General features: G+C 36.6%; 1 protein-coding gene across 2 annotated transcripts in view; it reads right to left on the bottom strand.

The window, feature by feature from the left end:
• Positions 1 to 23,480, bottom strand: part of LOC101739427 (rho guanine nucleotide exchange factor 17) — a 143,825-nt gene that overhangs the window by 49,342 nt on the left and 71,003 nt on the right. Inside the window, exons 1-2 of one of the 2 annotated variants that reach the window (XM_062669351.1) lie at positions 21,343 to 21,513; positions 13,081 to 13,454 (exon numbers count right to left, since the gene is read on the bottom strand). The exons of the other annotated variant lie outside the window; for it this stretch is intronic. Of the exons in view, the coding sequence (XP_062525335.1) occupies positions 13,081 to 13,248 (168 nt within the window). The 5' untranslated portion in view covers positions 13,249 to 13,454; positions 21,343 to 21,513. Of the gene's footprint in view, positions 1 to 13,080; positions 13,455 to 21,342; positions 21,514 to 23,480 lie in introns of those variants that run through there. 2 annotated transcript variants of the gene reach the window in all.

A 23,480-nucleotide genomic window follows, 5' to 3' on the forward strand; every position in this document is an offset into this window, starting at 1 on the left:
TAGGCAAGGTGGTGCTACCCACCCGCGCGGACTCACAAGAGGTCCTACCACCAGTAAAAACCTACCTACATAAATAATACGCTATCACGCCTAAATATATCCTTAAATAAGATTCTAACCTGATGAACCTGAGGCAATGTCTGTAATATTAAATTTTAATCAGAGCAATGGTCAACAGATCCTCAAATTCACGCATACTTAACCGACACGTACAAACTTCATTATCAATGTACTATCGTGTTAAACTTTTTGTTTCAAATTCATAACAAATTTAGTAGTCCAACCAACCGGTTCGTTCATAAGAGAACCGCCTAACTTCTGTTAGAGTTTCAAATTAGCTTTCCCGTGAATTGTTAAGGCTTTATGGCACGTCTACACCAGCATTTGTGATGAAGGTAATATTTCTGTTGTCCGTTTACTTGGAGAATACCATGAAACTAATGTTGTTGCTAAAATTATTGAGTGCAAAAGGCTTGTAGAGTTCTATTTTACTGGTGGTAGGACCTCTTGAGAGTCCGAACGGGTATTTACCACCGCCTATTTCAGCCGTGAAGCAGTAATGCGTTTCGGTTTGAAGGGTGGGGTACCCGCTGTAACTACACTGAGACCTTAGAACTCATATCTCAAGGTGGGTGGCGCATTTACGTTGTAGATGCCTAAAGGCTTCAGTGACTACTTAACACTAGGTAGGCTGTGAGATCGTCCACCCATCTAAGCAATAAAAAAAAAAGTTTAAACTCCTTACATTTACAAAGCTGTTGAGATTGACATCTTGCCAGTTGGGTAGCAATATACACATTATGATTAGATAGCTATTTAAATCGCGTATATTATATCCAGTACAAGCGTCTACCTATATTAATACGTAAACTGTATCAAACATTGCTAAAGTTATATACTCTGCGGACGGTATGAAGAGGTAGACCCGAAGCCGCAATCCACCGGTGCCCTAAAGTAAATAATAGTGTGGTTCATTTACGTTTTAGTAAGTTCATATTTTGTAATGCTATGCTGAGCCTTGAGAGGCTATTTCAGCTTCACCCTAACATTTAGGTGAGCTCACGGGGCTCAAACCGGAAGTCTTGCTAACACTGGCCCCGGCAAGAGCAGTGCTTCGCAGAATCTATCACCGGATCGGAAACGCGACCAACTGAGAAAATCCGGCGAGAAACTCAGTGGGCTGTGTCTATGGGTTAATTCGCTCGTCGAGCCCTTCGTTGTTTTACGGTAGGCAGCGGCTTGGCTCTGCCCCTCATTGCTGAAGTCCATGGGCGATGGTAACCACTCTCCATTAGATGGGCCCTATGCTCGACTGCCTACAAGGGCAATATTTAATAAAATCGCAAGCGACTGGTGCGATGAGGACGGTGACCGGTGCTTGTGGTACCTAAAAGCACCGTTAATGGATCGGGAGGATCCGTATTGACGTGTTTTGGGCGACGACGACGTGAACACCTAATGCGACTCCCGCACTCACCCGACTAAGTAATCATCATTGTAAATTGCTATACAAAATACGAACCTAAATGGAATGTGAATTTTCAGTAATGATTTATTTTAGTGACATCGTGTCTTCATGGACAATTACAATTTATTTTTTTATTTATTGCTTAGATGGATGGACGAGCTCACAGCCCACCTGGTGTTAAGTGGTTACTGGAGCCCATAGGCATCTACAACGTAAATACGCCACCCATCTTGAGATATAAGTTCTAAGGTTTCAGTATAGTTACAACGGCTGCCCCACCCTTCAAACCGAAACGCATTACTGCTTCACGGCAGAAATAGGCAGGGTGGTGGTACCGAGTGTGTGGGTAGCACCGCCTTTAACAGCCGTTGTACTTCAAAACTGAGACTCAGGCCTCAAATTGAGTAAAGCAATAAAAAAAAAACAAAATGTGTGCAATTCACACGTGGTAGAAGTGAAACCTTCCAAAATTAAAATACAATTATCCTAAACGTCTTAAGTATATGTAAAATTTTGTCATTAGTAAATAATTGCAAGGTAGCGCCCTCTGTGAATTGATATTTTAATTTCACGTATAATCCTAAATTAAAATTCACTACAAGAGCTTTCATACACACGTTAGTATTAAAAAATCCCACAGATGGCGCTGTATTAAATAGTATGTATATTTCTGTCTCATTCTTTGCTGGCTTCATCCTACACATTTTTGTATTTGTGTCTCTTACCTGTCGTTTTTTCCGTTGCATCCGGTTTGGAATCACAACGAATCTAAAGAAGTTTTCACTTAAAAAAAAAAAAAAAAGTGCCGGTATTGACTTTGTTGATGTCTATGGGCTGTGGTAGCCACTTAACACCAGGTGGGCCGTGAGCTCATCTTCCCATATAAGCAATAATAAAAGTCAGTTTGACTTTGACTCTCATCTTCACGACGAGGATATTAAATTCGAAATTGTTTTTTTTCTATTTGGAAATTAAAGTTCGTTCCTAATGGAGCAAGTCAGAGGATAGTATTGAAAAATAAAAATAATTTCACTAAAAGTTACGAAGCCTGGAAAGTTTTTCCTACAAGTCACAGTAGCCTCCCTATCTCCCTCGATAATACGATTTACGTGCAAAATGTGTTTGGAATATTTCGTGTATTCTATGTACATATTATTTAAATACTAGTAGTCACCCAGTAGTCGGAATTCGACTACACTTAATGGAAATTATAAGTTTGAACATTATTGTGATTCTATTGTCAAAGACTAAACTTTTATAATCACAGATTTCACCAAGGCTACACTATAGACAAATATTAAAGACAAACAATTTTAATCTATTCTCAATTTGACCAAAGACTTTAAGCAATAACAAAAGTTTGACAATAAACAAGAGCGTCTATATACGTGTGTGCGTGTGTGTATCAAATACATGGTAGTATGTGTAATGTTTTTTTATTGAATTAATGTATTTTCAAGTAGATTTTCATGCATAATTAAAATAAATGCGTTCTACACTCCTTCTCTATATTCTCTATAACTGTGGGACATTTCATACTCCTCCGTCCGCGCAATTTTCGTAAAAAGTTTCTGCTTCAAGTATTAATATAGAAATAACTAGCCGTACTCGCCCGCTTTGCTGGACATTTAAAATTAACATTATTATTTATTGTCATTATTATTAGGGAGTCCAACACTCATATAAATATTAGCCTATCCATTAAGTACATGTACTTTCTACATGGATACCAAGTTTCAACTCAATCGGATGCATGGTTTAGTAGTTATAACGGAACATCCGTAAAAACCACTGTAGATTTATATATTAGTATAGATAATCCTCCTACATTCAACTATTCGGCTTTATAAACGTCAGTTGAAGATGTTCTAGAAAATTTGTCATTTTGAAAGAAATTCTCGTCTTCTCACCCTGAAAGTCTTCAAACCTCGTTCAAAGACATGTCATAGCGGTTAGGTAAGGTTGAGGAGGGTTTCGTTGGTATGAAACCCGGATGGTACGTGACAAAAATTATGTGTCACGAAACACAATATAGATGAAAGTAGTGATGGCAGGTAATAAGGACTCTTTTTTTTCCTACCTATGCTGATAGCTTTGAGAGGCTATTTCAGCTTCTCCTTGACGTGTAGGTGAGCTCACGGGGCTCTAACCGGGAGTGTTGCTAACACTGGCTCTAGCAAGAGCAGTGCTTCGCAGAATCTACCACCGGATCGGAAACGCGACCTACTGAGAAGATCCGGCCAGAAACTCAGTGGGCTGTGTGTCTATGGGTTAATTCACTCGTCGAGCCATGCGTCGTAAGCGACGGGTTCGACGAAGCTGACCGGTGCTTGTGGTACCTAAAAGTAAAGTTAACTACTAAATTTAATTTAATTAAATACTAATTCTTTAATTAAAAAACTTAAATAAATAATTAACTACTAATTTAAAACTAAATTTAATGGATCGGGAGAATCCGTAATGACGTGTCTAGGGCGACGTCGACGAGGACTTTGAGAATAGGGATAAAGTAGGAAAACTCATCACTCTCGTTCAAACTGTGTATGCTTCGAGACCATGAAAGTTTCAGAAAAATTTCGTCCCTATTAAGATTTTTAGAAGGCTTTTTACAAATTAAGGTTTCAGGAATTTCGGGTATGTTTGATACAACACTCATTTTCCCCGTCTATATTGAGACGGGGTAACGTAATAGAAAGGTAAATTTAGAAAAAATGTCAAGTTATTAATTTTTTTTGCTAATATAGCTGGACGAACTCACGGCGCAAATAGTGTTAAATGCTCACCGGAGCTCATAGAGATCAACCAAATCAATACTGCCACCCATCTTCAGACTTGAGAACTAAGGTTCAATTTTTACAGTATAACGGCTGCTCCGCCCTTCAAACCGAACCGCATTACTGCTTCACGGCACTCCTTACCATTTTTAACCGATTTTGCCTCAAAAAGAAGAAGGCAATTCTCATTTTAAAGTTCCTGTCCTATATTATGTCAATCAATGTTTCCGATAGACTACTCCTAGGAAATTAACCGATAACTACAAACGCAATACTCCCTGTATTTAAAAACACATTAGCAATTTAATAAGCCAGCTTTTTTCGACAAAAGTGCGCCGAACGTAATATTTTCATTCCATACAAAATCTTCTGTTTATATGATAAAAAAATCTCACGACATTTACCTATTCTTGTGTACGGTATACAACTATACGACAGGATTTTAGGAAGGGTGGCGCTGTGATGAGGGCGGAGCATCTCCGAGCTCCTATCGATCGATGCGACTCAACGGCTGAATGTTCGAAAACTCACAACTCTACTGCAAGTTGCTTCACTACATAATATAAAACAAAGTCGCTTTCTCTGTCCCTATATCTGTCTGTCCTTATGTATGCTTAAATCTTTAAAACTACGCAACGGATTTTGATGCAGTTTTTTTAATAGATAGAGTGATTGCAGAGGAAGGTTTATATGTATAATAACATCCATTAAATAGTAAAGAAATCAATAATAAATTACAATTTCCGAAGCGAAGCGAAGGCGGGTCGCTAGTGATAGATAATTTACTGTTGTATATTGAACAATTGGTCATTTTGTAATGAACGTTTAGCGTTTGGAAACATTACTTTATCTGTATTAACTTTATTGGTAATTAAATAACGTTCAAACTATACTGCAGAATACAATAAAATTTAGAGAACAAAGCATTTTTGAGTCAGCAGTAGAATAAATACGTTTAGCATTGTTTAGAGAGTTAATCTTAACGGCCGTCTGGTGTAGTGGTAAGTGACATGGTCACTACACAAGGGGGTCGCGGGTTCGAATCCCGCCAAGGGAAGATATTTGTATGATAAATATAAATGTCTTTCCAGGGTTATGGGTGTATATTAAATATATGTATGTGTATAATAAAAATATTATATTTATTTCCGGTATCTGGTACTTGTAACACAAGTTCTTTACGAACTTAGCACGGGACCAGTTAACGTGGCGTGATTGTTAGTAAATATTTGTATTTATATTTATATATCTACCTTAAAAAAAAAAAAAAACTGTAATGGAAATCGCTTCGAATAAGCAATCTTAAAATAGCTAAATTCTTGTAAGAAATATAGCAAATACGGAAAATGTTACGTTCTATAAACAAGCACTATAGCTGATGTACGCAGTGGCATCCGCACAAACATATTCTCATTCTGTGAAATATGTATGCTTCAGTACTAGACTGCAACGAGTGTAATGGGAATATTTTTTTTATTTACTCTTTTATTTGTTAAGCTATTGCATAGCTTCTATCGCGGGCCTTGAGCGCGGCGAATGAATCAATAAATTCCGTAACGAAAATAACCTGACACCCCCACTACGCCTACTATGTAGCTCGCTACACTAAGCGCCTACTATGTAGCGCGCTTATTCACAAACAATGTGTGCTACTATGTAGCACACATTGTTTGTGAATAAGCGCGCGGCGTGACATCGCACTGCATGAGCATTATGAAAAGTCTGCCCATCTCTCTCTCTCACGCGGTCTAGCTTATGAGTGTGAAGGAGACAGTATTAACTGCAAAACAAAAGCAAAACATTAGTTTTGCTTTTGTTAATGTTTATAAATATAGCGTGGTCTCATTTTTATTATTTTTTTAATATTAAATTATTATTGTCTAATTGTAATTGCATAAGTTGATAAAAAATGCTTTGCAATAGCTTTACCGCGACAGTCCCCGAGTGCCACACGTCTTTTTTTTTTCTTTTTTTTTTGCTTAAATGCGTGGACGAGCTCACAGCCCGCCTGGTGTTAAGTGGTTACCGGAGCCCATAGACATCTATAGCGTAAACGCGCCACCCACTTTGAAATATAAGTTCTAAGGTCTCAAGTATAGCTACAGCGGCTGCCCCAGCATATATTTACTCACGATTACTTTTTAAAAATTTATTATTAAATTTTTCGATGTCTCCAAATGTACATTTTAAAAGCGTTTTCCTCACTCACTAGACATTTTTTGGAAATAATAACAGCCAAATCGGATCACGAAAGTAGATTTCAATACAACATAATTTAAATTATAAATGTATTTTATGACTCATAAAATATATGAAAATACTATTTGAAGTAACGACAAAATGCCGATCTAAGTGAATAAAAGCCGATAAGATACATGAGCTTTCGGCTAATCATCCACGAAGCTCCAAGGAGTTAATCGTGTAGAATTTTAGTGTCTCATTTAGTATCTGCCTTCTTTACGAGCTATATCCTGTTTAATACGGCTATACGCTTTTGTTGTAGACATATTCGAGAAGAGCTTTTTAATTACCTACTTTCTTGTATGTAATGAGCCGGATAATGATCCGGTTAATAAAAGAGTGGACAATTATGTTTGCATAATCGTTCTTTTGTGAATATTTATTTTTTCCTTTTTTTTAAAGAGTTTCCTTGCATTCTTGTGTTGAAATAAATCAGTTTTTATACAGTTTTTAATATACACATCGGTCCATTAAATACTATTTTGTCATCTTCGATTTTATTTAAATGTAGTGTTAACATAAACTAGTGGTCCCCCAGTAGTCGAAATTCGACTATGATTAATTGAAATTATAAGTTTGTACAGTGTTATGATAATAATATAAAGACAAACAATATTAATCTATTGTCAATTTGACCACATACTTTAAACAATAAGAAAAGTTTGACAATTAACAAATAGTATGCATGCGTGTGTATGTCAAATACATGGTAGTGTGTATAATGTTTTTTTTTATTGATATAATGTATTTTTTATCCATAATTAAAAAAAAAAATTAACATTCTGCACTCCTTCTTTATATTCTCTATAAGCGTGAGAAATTTCATACTCCTCCGTCCGCGCAATTTTCGTAAAAAGGGATACAAAGTTTTTGCTTCACGTATTAATGTATAGATTATGTTTTCAACATTGAAAACGTACCGGATTGTTCAATAAAAATATATGGATAGCAGACTCGTAATAAATTTACTTTCTTTCAAATTACTAGGAAAAAATATTGATAAACACAATATTAACGTTAGCTCCTTTTTCATGATCTGTTTTGTAATAAAATAGCAGGAAAACTGATAAGAACAGCGGCCGCATTAAAGTCTCCGAAATAGGAACGTACATTTATTCCGACGACAGCTGTCATTCGCGATTAACTGTAAGGGAAAATCGGTTTATTTTAATTTTATTTTCTGTCTTACAGGCCAGAAAAACGAAAACGGTTACATTGTAGGTTCCTGATACGTTAATTTGAACTAGAGGTCCCGCAGTAATCGAAATTCGACTATAATTAATTGGAATTGTAAGTTTGTACACTATTATGATTGTATTTTATACTTCTATAATCACAAATTTCGCCAAGACTACATACACTATAAAAAATATTAATAAAGACAAACAATATTTAATCTATTCTCGATTTGACAACAGACGTCAATAACAAAAGTTTGACAATAAATAGTGTGCATGCGTGTGTGCGTCAAATACATGGTATGCAGTGTGTGTAATGTTTTCTTTATTGATTTAATGTATCGTTTATGCATTAATTAAAAAAAATGTTAGCATTGTGCACTTCTTCTCTATATTCTCTATAAATGTGGAAAATTTCATACTCCTCCGTCGGCGCAATTTTCGTAAAAAGGGATACAAAGTTTTTGCTTCACGTATTAATATATAGATTGGGTGCAATATTTCAATAGACTAACGCGGAGACTGTCCGTATGTTTGGAACTTGTACCTATTCAAGCTAATCTAGGAAATGTAGTTAGCGCGATTAAGGCTTTTCTTTATTGCTTAGGTGGGTGAACGAGCCCACTTGGTGTTAAATGGTTACTATAGACATCTACAACGTAAATGCGCCACCCACCTTGAGATATGAGTTCTAAGGTCTCAGTATAGATACAACGGCTGTCCCACCCTTCAAACCGAAACGCATTATTGCTTCACGGCAAAAATAGGTAGGCCTACGTACCACGGCGGTGGTACGTAGGTCGTAGGTAAGTAGGTCGTCTAGCACATTATACGTGTGTTTTTAAACCAGACAACTGAAAATCAGCAAAGGATAGTGGCAATCAAATAAGCCTCCTTTACGTAAGAAGTCAGAATGAAACTTAGGCCGAAAAATCTAAACTGTATAAGTGCCTTAGGCTAAGCTGTTCTTAGATGTGTAATTGCGTTGAACTTCTTCGTCGGAAATCGATCATGGCCTTGAGGAGAAAGGAAAGTGAAAAGGCATCATTGTGTTATTTTTCTAAATTGCATTTCAATTAAAACAAAGTCTAATTTAGTGACTTAAATGTCAAGATATAGAACGTCAAATGCAATCCGGCCATGAGCAAATTACAATTTGTCATCATAAGATATAAATGGTTCGGTTCTGATTGACAACCGCCTGTGTTTCTTGAGTTATGCATATCAGCTAGAAACCACAAATCATTGCTATATGATGAGTGATTGATGATTTGTTGATGATAATTAATGAACGCGTTCTAATTTAGATTTGTAAACTCAGACGAGGATAACTTATTTCACTTCTAAAATCGTCAGGGTGAAGCCAGAATAGCCTCTAGACTAGCAGAGACATAGGCTGGTCTATGGTGCTATTTCAGCTACGCGCGGACAGATAGGTGATCTCACGGGCTCAACTTGAGAGAATTTATATGATACACATTCTGATTAGATAGCTATTTAAATCGCGTATACGCATTATATTGTATTATATCGAGTACAAGCATCTACTTATATTAATACCTATCAAACATTGCTAAAGTTATATACTCTACGCACGGTATGAAGAGGTAGACCCGAAACCGCAATCCACCGGTGCCCTAAAGTAAATAATAGTGTGGTTCATTTACGTTTTACTAAGTTCCTACCTATGCTGATGGCCTTGAGAGGCTACTTCAGCTTCACCCTAACGTGTAGGTGAGCTTACGGGGTTCAAACCGGAAGTGTTGCTAACACTAGCCCTAGCAAGAGCAGTGCTTCGTAGAATCTACCACCGGATCAGAATCGCGACACACTGAGAAGATCTGGCGAAAAACTCAGTGGGCTCAGACTCTATGAGATAGTTGCTGTTCGAACTAATTTTTTTTTTTTCTTCATTATCGCCATTATCACCAAGTTGGAGGAACACGATGACCGTTGATTGAAGAGTCTTATATAAGTCATCGCGGCCAAAAGGACAAGACGTCCTTGATAATGAAATACGTACTCAACAAATGTTCACGATTGACTTCCACGGTGAAGGAATAGCATCGTGTGATAAAAATCAATTCCGCAAAATTATATTTTGCGTAATTACTATACCACCACCCTGCCTATTACTGCCGTGAAGCAGTAATGCGTTTCGGTTTGAAGGGTGAGGCAGCCGTTGTAACTATACTGAGACCTTAGAACTTACATCTCAAGGTGGGTGGCGCATTACGTTGTGGATGTCTATGGGCTCCAGTAACAACTTAACACCAGGAAAATACGATCCCATTGCTATTCAGTGTCTTAGATTTACATTAGGATCTTGAAAGATTTTAACGTAAGTGTGGTACAATGGTAGAGAATACCGAAGTTCCTAATTTATAAACTACACACAGTATTGGCAGCGTCGGTACACATGGGTTTCCAGAAATCCAATCGATCAACGAATGGCCTTCGGCATGAACGAACCCGTGAATTACGAGTATATTCACGGACCTAAGTACATAATATAACTTAAAACGTGTCCGCGTAAGTAATGCGTCGTTAATTAAATTCATTTGCGTGTAATCGGTTGTTGAATCGCGAATAGATCGCCCTAGATTAATCTTTCAGGATTTATTTGATATTTTTTTTAATGCGCTTAAGCGACACATAATTATTTATATATTGTTATTAAGTATATATGTATATATAAGTAGTAGCGATTGTGTTAATATTCGCTTATTGAGTTCTCCAATGATTCTATTAAAAGCCATTTCAAATAATAGATTTGTCAATGGTGCTTTTATTTAAACGTTTTTCACTTTCCGTAACACAAATGATCGTAGTAATATACTTAAATAAATTTAAAGTGGTCTAAGTAATTTCCTTGAGGATTTTTTTCCCTATCTATGCTGATAGCCTTGAGAGGCTATTTCAGCTTCTCCTTGACGTGTAGGTGAGCTCACGGGGCTCTAACCGAGAGTGTTGCTGACACTGGCCCTAGCAAGAGCAGTGCTTCGCAGAATCTACCACTGGATCGGAAACGCGACCCACTGAGAAGATCCGGCAAGAAACTCAGCGGGCTGTGTCTATGGGTTGATTCCCTCGTCGAGCCCTTCGTCGACTGGTTCGACGAGGATGGTGACCGGTGCTTGTGGTACCTAAAAGCACCGTTAATGAATCGGGAGGATCCGTAATGACGTGCTTAGGGCGACGTCGATCTTGAGGATAGAAGGATATTGTTGCGTTTGGAATTAAAATTTGTATTTCGAATAAATTAATACTAATTCTACTGATAATATTACTTGCGATTCACACATTGGATATTTTCGACTAAGAACTCAGAGCTTTCCACCTTCCACAACGGAAGTTGTATTTTAAAACGCAATCCTGTATATCCTCGACTCACCTGAAAATTTATAGCATCTCAACCTCTTATAAATTACCGCTCACAATTATAAAGTCACTCAAAAATAGACTCAGCGCTAATAAACGTAAAAATTAATTTTAAACACTGTCTTCGCGAGAACGCAGCTGTCTTGAATGTCACATAATTATAACTTTACTATGCACGCTTATGTCGTTTTTTTTTTTTCTAGAGCAAAAAAATAAAATTTCAACGGCTTTGTCCTCATAATTTATTCGTGTTTTGATTTTTTAAATTAATGTGACTAGTATGATCTATACGACGAAAGGTCGACCAAAAGGAATGTTTAAAATATAACGGCTCATATAAAGAACGCTGATTTGTGCGCGATTTCTTGTTGCAAACGAAATTTGGAGTGTTTGTTTTTTTGTAATCGCAACCAATATCATAACAAAAGTAATTGCAAATCAAAGTAATGACAACCACGACGGTTTTAGTAAAATCTAAATAAATTACATAGTTTTTATTTAAAAAAAAAGCACCATAATTATTGACGCAAAAGTTATCACTTGTTTTTTAATCATCTAAAAAAGGTAGTTTGCGTATCCTTTTACATATATGTATGTTTAACTAGCCAAAAGGTTTGCTTTAGTAATTTACCGTCATAAATTTGCAAAATAGCTTGAAGAAATATCTCATTAATAATAATACGAGTATGTTCCATAAGTACAGACATTTTTTTTTTAAGAAAACCTTCACCTTGCCTTCATTTTGGCTTTGAAGTGCAATTCCCATTAAGTAATATGACATTAACTGTTTGCATCAGAAAGACCTAAAATATAACTTACAATATGGAGTAATCTTAAGAAATTCCTACTAATATAAATTAAATCGCCGACGATACCGATTTCCGGGACTGTGTAGCTTAGATCAATGATTTGGTCACTCTGGAACATTCTACGTTGAAGTTTCAAGCAAACGATCAAGATAATAACAACACATTTTAGTCATACCATTTTTTTTCAGTTCGACCCAAATAGTTCTAGAACAGTTTTTAAATCTTGAGCTAACCATCTCGCAAACATGATATTTTCTCTATGCCCGTTTTTCTTGTGATTGTATGTCTTTCTTCGAGGTCTGAGCACATTATATCACCATAAAGTCAACCAGTAAATGGCTGACTTTATGATGCCTTGGTCTTAAAGATAACCTCTGGCGTTCTGGTATCGAGCGATGCTACTATGGTATTAATTTTTCTAATAAAATACTTAACTCATGTTCATGAATTATTACTACGATGAAGTATGGAGTATCACGGTGTAATAAAAATCAAAGCCGCTGAGTTGTATTTGCGTAATCACTATATAGATGAGACATAAGCCTCAAGTCTCAAAGCGACGTTCGCGTTGATGGGCCCCAGTGACCACTTAGCAGACGGGCCATGAGTTCGTACCCCGGTATAGAAAATAAAAATATAAACTCATGCTTTTAAATAAGGCAGAGCCCATAATTATTCACAACTCTTGAACTTCATTGATTTCTACCAATTTTTTATATATATATTTTTATTACTTAGATGGGTGGATGAGCTCACAGCCCACCTGGTGTTAAGTGGTCACTGGAGCTCATAGACATCCACAACGCAAATGCGCCACCCACCTTGAGATATAAGTTCTAAGGTCTCAAGTAATAATGAGAACGGTTGGCCCACCCTTCAAACAAAAATGTACTACTTACTCCTTCACGGCAGAAATAGGCAGGGCGGTGGTACCCACCCGCGCGGACTCACAAGAGGTCCTACCACCAGTAATTACACAAAATATAATTTTGCGGGTTTGATTTTTATTACACGATGTTATTTCTTCACCGTGGAAGTCAATCGTGAACATTTATTTGTTGAATACGTATTTCATTAGAAAAATTGGTACCCGCCTGAGATTCGAAAACCGGGGCATTGCTAGATACGAATACACGGGACGTCTTATCCGTTAGGCCACGACGACTTAGCAGCTAATAATAATATGTGCAAGTTATTATTATGAAAATTTAAGAATCAAAGGTATGTACCTGAGCAGCAGACAGGGCAGCTGGGATAGCGTTGCTCTCACCCATTTTGGCTTTAGCTCCTTTGCCACTGCGGTCACAACTCTCGTCATCCGAGTCCGAAGTGTGGAAGGACTGACCGGCGGACCCACTTGGGTCACTGAGCCGCAACTTGAGGCGGTCGCGTCTCATCTTTCACTATATAACATTCTGAAGGATCTTGATCTTGGGCTTCTGGATTTTCTTTGGGAATGTTGGGTTCATTTTCGTGTGTTTTTTTGTTGTTGTTCGTTTTTATATTTACAATGTTTTTGTTTAGTTAACGTTCCGTTTAGAGCTTATTTGTTCCATTTTTTTTTTGTAAATTTAGTTTAAAACTGATATGACTAGATGTCGCACTAAGTATTTTATTTCAATTAGAATAATTGTATTGTTTTCGGTGTAGAAAAAGCAAGCGTGGCGAATACCCGTTAATACTGTATTTCCGATAACTTAAGTTAAAGCTATATGGCGGTAAGGAGGTATAAGATTCGAAATCTATTTACCATCCTGCATCCTGCCTCAGTGCTCAAGCTTTGAGCATATGCAGATTTTATACGGGACTTAATACGGATATCCTATTTAATAGCCTACAAGCTTTCTGGGTTCAAGAATGAATAAATTAATAATCGTTGAACCTCAACCATGAGTATCTACTTATTCATAATTCATAATTTTGTGTTTTTGTTTTTTTTTTCATGTTTTTTAATGCATGCTTTAGTTATATTTGTCGAATGTTTTGTTATTATTAACTTTTAATGTTCCACTGTGAATTTTCTTATTACTCCTTACATAAACAACATATTGTAGTAGCCATTGAGAGGGAGGATTGTATCTTGCAACATGAATATTGGCTTAGAAATTTGTTTGTGTATCGCTTTCTTTAATTTTGATGTAGGTAGTTGTACAAAAAATCTATCATGAACATCAACATCATATTTATTTCATGCGAATTTTAAGAGCTGTTTATCTTTCAAACGACATTTAACTGTATCTCGACGGCAATAAGGACTGCATTTGTGGACTTAGAACATCCACTGTAATTAGAAATAGAAATGCCTACTTCATAATATGTGAGCATTATAATGAAGCCGATACAACATTTCCTTCATTTATCAACACCTACGTGTCGCCTTCGCTGTGTAACTCGATAGCTCATGAGGGAGTCATGGTGACGGCCGGTCCTTTTGTTACTCAACAAACGGGTCACATTACTGACTGGCAATTCTGCTTCTCAACTCTTATTGTTGTCGGATTATTTAGTTAGGTTGTTTTGATGTTTGAAGCCTCAATATGAAAACAAGCTGAGGAAAATTTTACCAAAAAAATTTATTTTTGGTACTTCACTTTTCTTTTAACGATAATTATTTTAATCTTAATTTTTAAGCTTCTATCACGGGCCTTGAGCGCGACGATTGAATCTAGAAATTCCGTAACGAAAATAACCTGACACCTCCACCACGCCTACTATGTAGCTCGCGTTCAACACATTCACACGTTGCGCTGGTGTAGTGTTTGTGAATAAGCGCGCGGTGTGACATCGCACTGCATGAGCATCATGAAAAGTCTGCCCATCTCTCTCTCACGCGGTCTAGCTTATGAGTGTGAAGGGGACAGTTAATGTTTTGCTTTTGTTAATGTTTATAAATATAGCGTGGTCTTATTTTTATTATTGTTTTAATATTAAATTATTATTGTCTAATAATTGTAATTGCATAAGTTGATAAAAAATGCTTTGCAATAGCTTTACCGCGGCAGTCCCCGAGTGCCACACGTCTTTTTTTATAACGAACTTCATACATCTAAGTACTCGGAATTTAATTTTAATCTTTTGCGAGTTCGCACCGGTAGGTACCTTTCCTATTTGTTTCTTACCGTGAAACAGTCATGCGTATTGCAGTCTGAAGGTTAGGATAGCCATTATCAATAGAATGAGACTCTCAAATAAGTAATTCAAATCATCGCTCCGATTTAAACGGCCCAAGATATAATGGTGGTAATAGAACAAAGTCCATCTAAGGTCAACTAGAATTGTCTGCTTGGCTGCTTGCCAAAAACTGATAGTCTCAAATGCATTTGGTATTCGTAATAAATCACTCAAATTTTACGAGGAATCAATTCTTGTATATTATAATATAGTATCCTGAATAAAATTATCAACCCGTTAATCAATGAAAAGTGCATTACTACCATATACTGCCATACAGTTGGTATAGCCATCATACCATAAATACCCTCAATCATGTTATGATCTAGGAATGAACTTTCAATTGCACTGTAATAAGCCTGTATTATTGTTGCAACCAAACTACGTGACACAACAACTTTATTCATGAGTGCCAGGCTAGTTTTCGTCGTAAGAATAATGTACAACGTTAAGTAAATCGCAATATACCAGGTACCAGGGTCTATTATAGGGATGTTGTAGGAAATTTCGTAAATTGCCTATATATATAATCAATAGTAGATTAAGCAATGTAATTATTTAATGTTTATTACATTATTTATAACATTGTGTACAAACTCAGCACGTTTGTCTTTTTTTAGTCGTGCGCACATGTCTTATGTTGCCAGTTTTTTTTTCACTCCTTATTTTTTGTGTAGCTTTTTAGCTTGTAATGTGTGCTGTGTGCCTAATAAAAAAATAAAATGGAAATCCGAATTTCATTTTAACTACGAAAAAGCGGTACGGTAGCCTTTTGTAATGTTGTTTTTTGTAGTCTTGTAGTCGTAGTTGTACCCCGCTGGTACAAAAAGCCTTCACAAGTTGTCTCCACTTGACCCTGTCTTACGCTTGCTCCTTAATATTGCTCCTAGTGGCCAGGCCTCATCTCGCTATCCACGGTCGCCAAATGTGTACAGGATGACCAGGTCTTCTCCTGCCACATGATTGCCATTCAAAACCGATCGATGCTGCATTAACTCTGCTGCGCCGTTTAGTGTGTCCTATCTACATTTAGTCCAGAGGCCTTTTGTAATCACGTCATATTAATTACCATAGAGCTTCCTTTTAAACGTACAGGTTGAAATTATTAGGGTGGGTGTACATAGCCCTGTATCAATCTTTTGGAAAGTAAAGCCAAATTGTCCCGAGACGGGCACATAACTGAGAATCTGTCATAGAGCCATAAATAAAAATTGTAATTAAAATTAGTTTGGTACTGGAAATAACTGATAGTCTTATTGCAGAGACGCGATCATAATATAAGAACAGTTGAAACTCTACAACACGTTTCACCCTATCAGATAGTTAAAAAAAATATTCAAGTTACTTTGGAATGTATTAAACATCAATCATTGCCGTAACAACAGAGCTCTCGAACGTAATGTATATAGTAATAAGGTCTAGAATCAATACAATCGGAATCAATTAGCGTCACCAAGTACTGGCAGCAAGATCGAAATACCTATCGTTACGAACTCAGAACTGTTTACCAAGACAACGGAGCTGCAATTCGAATATAATAAAATCATTATTAATATTTATACAATTTTAATAATTCTTGAGCTTAACGTTTTTCAGCCTTTAAATTTTCTCCTCTTCCGAATGCAATTGATTAATTTTCCTTTATATGATCGTCTCAATGCATTATTTTAATATACATCTATTATCCGCCATCACTTAACCAATTATCGGTACTTTCGCCTATTCATATTTGACGTGTTTAAAAGCCTTTTCAAACCTTTTTTACGTATCAATCCCTCGTTTCTTTAATTGTCATATTACTACCGATGATTCGAATTTCGTTTTTGCGGTCACGGACGACAACCGTGAAAGTAGCGAAACCGTAGAAATTATTTTAATTAAGCCTGCGACAGACGAAAACCGATGAAAATACTAAATTCTCATGTGTGTATCTAACTAACAATACAATTAATTACGAGCAATCTCTGTCCCTAGAACTAGAAGCCGAAACCTTCTTCTGCTTCGTATCCTAACTGTCTAGATCTTTATATGAACAGATAATTTTACTGCCCACCTGGTCCGGTGGTTGTCAAACCCTATCACTATACGATCGAAGTCTCAGTTTTTCAAACCACCCTAACATCAATAAGACACAATGACTAGCCAGTTATAAAACATTATTATCAAAGAGGATCGACATGGAAGAGGGTTGTATATATGTATAATGCTTATAAATGGCTGCATATATTAGAAAAGAGGCAAATGTTTTATTCGTGCCCAATTTTTTTTCATCTCTGTTAGAGGTACGCGCTTAACACAAATGGTTATTCGCTGAGAGAGCAAGCAAAGACTTAAATTGAATGAAGAAGCATTGAAATAAAATGTTTGTATTTCTGAGTGAAACCGACAAAACAAAAATAAACTGTGCCATTGCCATTAGCGTCAGCGTATTTTAATGATGTAATTGAATCCACCTTTATTTCATTATCAGTGATGGTTTTTCAAGTATACAAATTTAAAATTTTATACATGGTATGTAACTACTAAAACCTTTGTGTTGCTAAATCTGAATTCGTTCACTCATTTTCTTTTTTTTCCTACCTATAGCCTTGAGTGTCTACTTCAGCTTCCCCCTAACGTGTAGGTGAGCTCACGGGGCTCAAGCCGCAAGTGTTGCTAACACTGGCCCTAGCAAGAGCAGCGCTTCACAGAACCTACCACCGGATCGGAAGCCCGACCCACTGAGTAGATCCGGTGAAAAACTCAGCGGGCTAACTCATTTGAAAACCACCTCTAACTATGGTGATACCTCATTAAAAAATGTTTTGCTAATTTTAATTATTAATTAGACACGTTAAATGCTGTGAAGAAGATGAGTGTTCACAAAATTTTAGCTACCTACCACTCTTAATCTTGCAGGAAAGTGTACTGAATGTTGTTAATATAACTGTCCTACAAATCATATATTGCTTGCTATTATTATATTCAAAAAGCAATAATTTTTAGTACATCACTATTGATTAGAGCTAATCTATTGTAAAAGTCATAAAGCTAATAGATGTCGATCGAGAATCTACTGATCCTAGCTATTTAATGTCATTAGAATAATGAGTTCAGGGTAAATACTAGTTCTTTCGATTTTTACTTTTGTTTCAGTGCGCGTCCTTATACTTATGATAATACGACAATGATGTCCAGAGAAAATCGGTTTTCGAACTACCATTTAATTCTTAAAATCTATATATTAATACGTGAAGGAAAAACTTTGTATTCCTTTTTACGAAAATTGCGCGGACGGAGGAGTATGAAATTTTCCACACTTAAAGAGAATATAGAAAAGAAGTGCACAATGCTAATATTTTTTTAAAATAATGCATAAAAGATACATTAAATCAATAAAGAAAACATTACACACACTACATACCATGTATTTGACGCACACACGCAGGCATACTATTTATTGTCAAACTTTTGTTCTTGACGTCTGTTGTCAAATTGAGAATAGATTAAATATTGTTTGTCTTTAATAATATTTTTTTATAGTGTAGCCTTGGCGAAATTTGTGATTATAGAAGTATAAAATACAATCATAATAGTGTACAAACTTACAATTCCAATTAATTATAGTCGAATTTCGACTACTGCGGGACCTCTAGTACACGTAAATACACAACCGCGAAGGTTGCAGCGTGTCACACAATTAAATTCCCGAGCGATAATATAGGAAGCGATGCTAATAAAATTTGTTACAAAAGATATTTGTTGCTGTCCGCAATAAAATGCAAGGACAGAATATAAATTATGTTGTCCGTAATAAAATCTATAACGTTGCGTTTATTATGTTTTTAGATTATATTTGTTAGGCCACGTTTAATAGTGTGAGGCGATATGATTGATAATGTTATGATTTATTTTCAAACGTTTTATTGCTTTAGAAGCAGCGAGACGATTGAAAACCCGACGAACGACGATCCAAGGACAAACTTTACATGTTTTCATGAAAGTTTGACATTATATGACGATTTGTTCGCGATATTTCCGAATGTGGTTTTCGACTCTGGACTTCACATTCTATGTTCACGATTATCACGTTTCTTACTAGTAGTAATAGTCTTTAATAGTTTCTACTGTCCGAAAGATCCTTGCGAAAGATTAATATAATTGTATAATAACAATTTTTTTTTAGGCGTGTTACCGGAAGAAAATTGTGATTCATCTTTAAATTCATTCTTATTTAAAATTGCAATTTTTATGTTTACAAAGAATTAGACAGCTTTCGCTAGAGTGTGAGAGAAAGCACTTTAAAACACGAATTCAGCTATAAAAGCACCTGTGATAGCTTAATTCCACAATTTGTGTTTTTTTTTTCGAATATTTTAATTATAAGCACGGTAAGTACTTGAATATAAGAAAAAGAAAAAGAAAAGAAAGCGGCTCTCGTAACAGAGAAAATAAAGAATGGTAAGTTATCCTGGAAAATACTCTGAGTATGAATAAAGACGGGTAATAAAAGGGAGTGAGGGGGTGGGGGTGAAAGTAGATATGCGAGTGAAGGGTGTAGGTGCCGAGATGGTAAACCTGAATGGAAAAAAGGATAGGTTACTTGTACATCATTGATATTTTTTTATGTAAACGTGCAAATCTAATATCATAGTGCGTTTAGTTCCAAATAAAATAAATACTGCTCTATAACACTTGATGGTAGCATCCCTCTATTTTATTTTTAAGGCTGATGAGCTCACGACCCGCTATTAACAAACCCGATCCTGTGGACCGAATGGCAAACAGACGACGTCGCCCTAAACACGTCATTACGGATCCTCCTGATCCATTAACGGTGTTTTTAGGTACCTTAAGCACCGTTCACCGTCCTCGCCGAACCCGTCGCTTGCGACGAAGGGCTCGACGAGTAAATTAACCCATAGGAACAGCCCACTGAGTTTCTCTCCGGATCTTCGCAGTGGGTCGCGTTTCCGATTCGCTTGTAGATTTTGCGAAGCACTGCTCTTGCTAGAGCCAATGCTAGTAACACTTCCGGTCTGAGCCCCGTGAGCTCACGTCAAGGCGAAGCTGAAATAGCCTCTCAAGACTATCAAAAAACCGCTATTAAGTGGTTGCTTAAAGTCATTGACAACATCAATGCCACCGCCCAACTATAGACACGAGTTCTAAGCCTCAGTCGTACAACGGCAGCCCCACCCTTGAAACTGAAACGCATTACAGCTACGCGAAATATACGGGTGGTACCTACCAGTACGGATTCGTAAAACGCCCTACAATCAGGAAGCCCTAAAACCATTGCGATTATTTCCTACCATCCGTCTCTGGTAGTGATTATCTTACTTCCACTACTCCTCTATTAGTCATTGCACAAGGCTCACGAAATTTTCTTCTCTAATAATTGACATGTACAATATACACAATGTACATAATTTTCCTATTACTCGGTACTATGTCTTCTTTTTTGTGTGTACAAAAATAAATAAATAAATAAATGGAAAAGTGTAAAAAAAAATCGGCATTAAAACCCATGTCTGTTATGTTAAAATGAAAAACGCTAAATCAAATCTATGTTTAAACGCGATCGAACGTAGGTAATTTATGAAATCACAAATCCACAACTCAATTATGACGAATGGATAACGTAGCCGCTGAGTTTGTTATTTTTCACGTTGAAAACGCTTTTCCGGAGCCATTGTTCGAGCTACGACGATTCATTTCCTTGAGTGCTTTCGTTTGAAATGTAAAATGAAAGCTTCCTCTGACACTATTTACGTGTGATATATGTAGCTTCGATTTAAATATGTTATTAATGCAGATTACAAAATTAAAAAAAAAAAGTGTAAGCCCAATTTTCTGTGCAATTTAGTCTTAAAGTACTTATACTAGGAAAAGCCCTACTAGTGGTTGTAGATGATTTGCGATTGTAAACTATTCTGCGTCATTGTTTTGGTCATAAAATTGAAAATGTATATTCATACTGAGAATGGAAAATTTTGAGTTGGCTCTGAGCGAGCCAACATCGCATTCATTCAGATTTTAAATTAAATTTCGATTGATGAGTTACGTTCGATGTAAAACGTAATTAGATTTTTTATTAAATAAAAAAAAAAACAGTTCCGTGCTCTTCAAAGACACTCCTTGCAAAATAAACAGGCCGCCCGCCCTGAGCGTCGCCCACACCGGAATAATTCGCCCATTGAGTCAAATACACGCAGTATTTTGTACAGAACCGCCATGCCATGCCGATCTACACCGTCAAACACATATAAAACACTATTTTTGTACGGTTATTTAGTAAACCATAAGCGATTATTAGCGAAATCTTCGAGATACGATACCAAATTCATAATCGACGAACGGTTTTAATGCAATTGGATTATCGAACCCGATTTTCGAATGTATTTGTTTTTTATTCGAATATCGAGCACAGAACGCGCGGGGTGGCGTTTTGGGAGCGCGTCGCGACGCCTACCATCAACAGTGGCGCCACGCGTGGCACTGGCTGAAAAACTGACTCCGGGCTACAGGAACGTTCCATATGGAAACTCGTGTTTACAGCGAAAGGACTTTATCGCTTCATTGTAAAGTTGATTTTTGTTCGTTTTTCGAAACGCGAAAGGTTATACGGCTAGGTGTGGATAGTATAAGGACGTCCCTTTTGTTCGATACTTTCTTGTTCCGCTCGTTTAAGTGGATTACGTTTTCATTAGGGTAGTGTATAATCGTCACATTAAGTCTCATTGCGAATGTTCTGATGGCTTGATTTACTGGATTTTGTTAGGTTTTTTTTTGTTCCTATTTTAAATTATTCGCATCCTAAATTGCGGAGACGTAACCTCCAATAAATTACAATAAGTGATGGACGCAGTGGGTTGAGGTCGGTCGTTTTTAGTATAACCACTCAAAAAGTAATTTGCTCGTTTTGATGTAATGCTGATAATTTATGTGAATATATAAAAACTCGAAACGCGAACGTCACTTAGTTAACACGTCCTAATGTTTATTGCGTTTTCGTTAGTAGAGTATTCGGGGATACAGAATGCGTTGACAGACTTCATCATCAGTACATATAATAAAACAGAATCCGGTGTGTCTATTCATTGCAGGCGAGTAATGAAGATAGAAAGGGGATTACTAAAAAACTGTAATGAAATATAAACCAGTGATTTTTGGAATTACTTTCTGTCCGCCTATCTGTTTGTTGGTTCGTACACATTTCCGTAACTACAAAAATGTTCACGCTTATAGTCGGATTTTTTATTAGACGAAGTCAACTGACGTTTACTGTGTTTTGTCAGTTTTTGATGAAATAAAAATAGTGTTGTGATAAAGTGAATGCTTGAAAAAACTCCTGAATTAATGAAATTGCCTCGATTGTCTAATAAATAGTTAGTGTGCCGAACTGCCGATATCGGGTACGGGGCGCGAATTTTAGCCGTGCTTTGTACATACCAACGAGTTTACGACGAAATATTATGTTCCTATAGTATCTACCTGTACTAAATACCAAGTGTTTTAAACATTAAGGAAAACATTGCAAGGAAGCTTGTAAGACTGTCCTATTTTCAATCCATCATATAGTTGAAACTATAGATGTATAAAATATAACAATAATTATAGGTAGGTAATGAAAATAAAAAATCCTGGTTGTAGTTACATACTACTAGTAACATATATTGGAGCACTTTAATACAATTTTATTGTAAAATATAAATAATATTCTTTTATAGTTTGAAATGATTAACTCTTCACACTCATTGTTCATTCATGTGATTGAACGAGAACTGAACGCATCACTATTACTTTAAATATAGCAACATTATCTTACAAAGTGACATTAGCTACTGTCAGCTGGCTTCGTCTAATTAAAAATCCGACTATAGAAATTAATTCGGAACAGAATTTACTGGCACGTTTCATTAAAATTGAATGTAATACTAAAATATTCATTTGCAAATATGTTCAGATGCTAGAAGCTACTTCTTCTTCTTCTTAAGTCGTTGTGGCCTAAAGGATAAGACGTCCAGTGCATTCGTATGTAGCGATGCACCGGTGTTCGAATCGCGCAGGCGGGTACCAATTTTTCTAATGAAATACGTACTCAACAAATGTTCACGATTGACTTCCATGGTGAAGGAATAACATCGTGTAATAAAAATCAAACCCGCAAAATTATAATTTGCGTAATCACTGGTGGTAGGACCTCTTGGGAGTCCGCACGGGTAGCTACCACCACCCCGCCTATTTCCGCCGTGAAGCAGTAATGCGTTTCGGTTCGAAAGGTGGGTTAGCCGTTGTAACTATACTGAGATCTTATATCTCGAGGTGGGTGGCGCATTTACGTTGTAGATGTCTATGGGCTCCAGTAACCACTTAACACCAGGTGGCCTGAGAGCTCGTCCATCCATCTAAGCAATAAAAAAAAAACAGCCCGCAGACGTCCACTGCTGGACATAGGCCTCCCCCAAGCCTCGCC

Source organism: Bombyx mori, chromosome 7, assembly GCF_030269925.1.
Source record: "Bombyx mori chromosome 7, ASM3026992v2".
NCBI classification, from domain to species: Eukaryota; Metazoa; Arthropoda; class Insecta; order Lepidoptera; family Bombycidae; genus Bombyx; species Bombyx mori.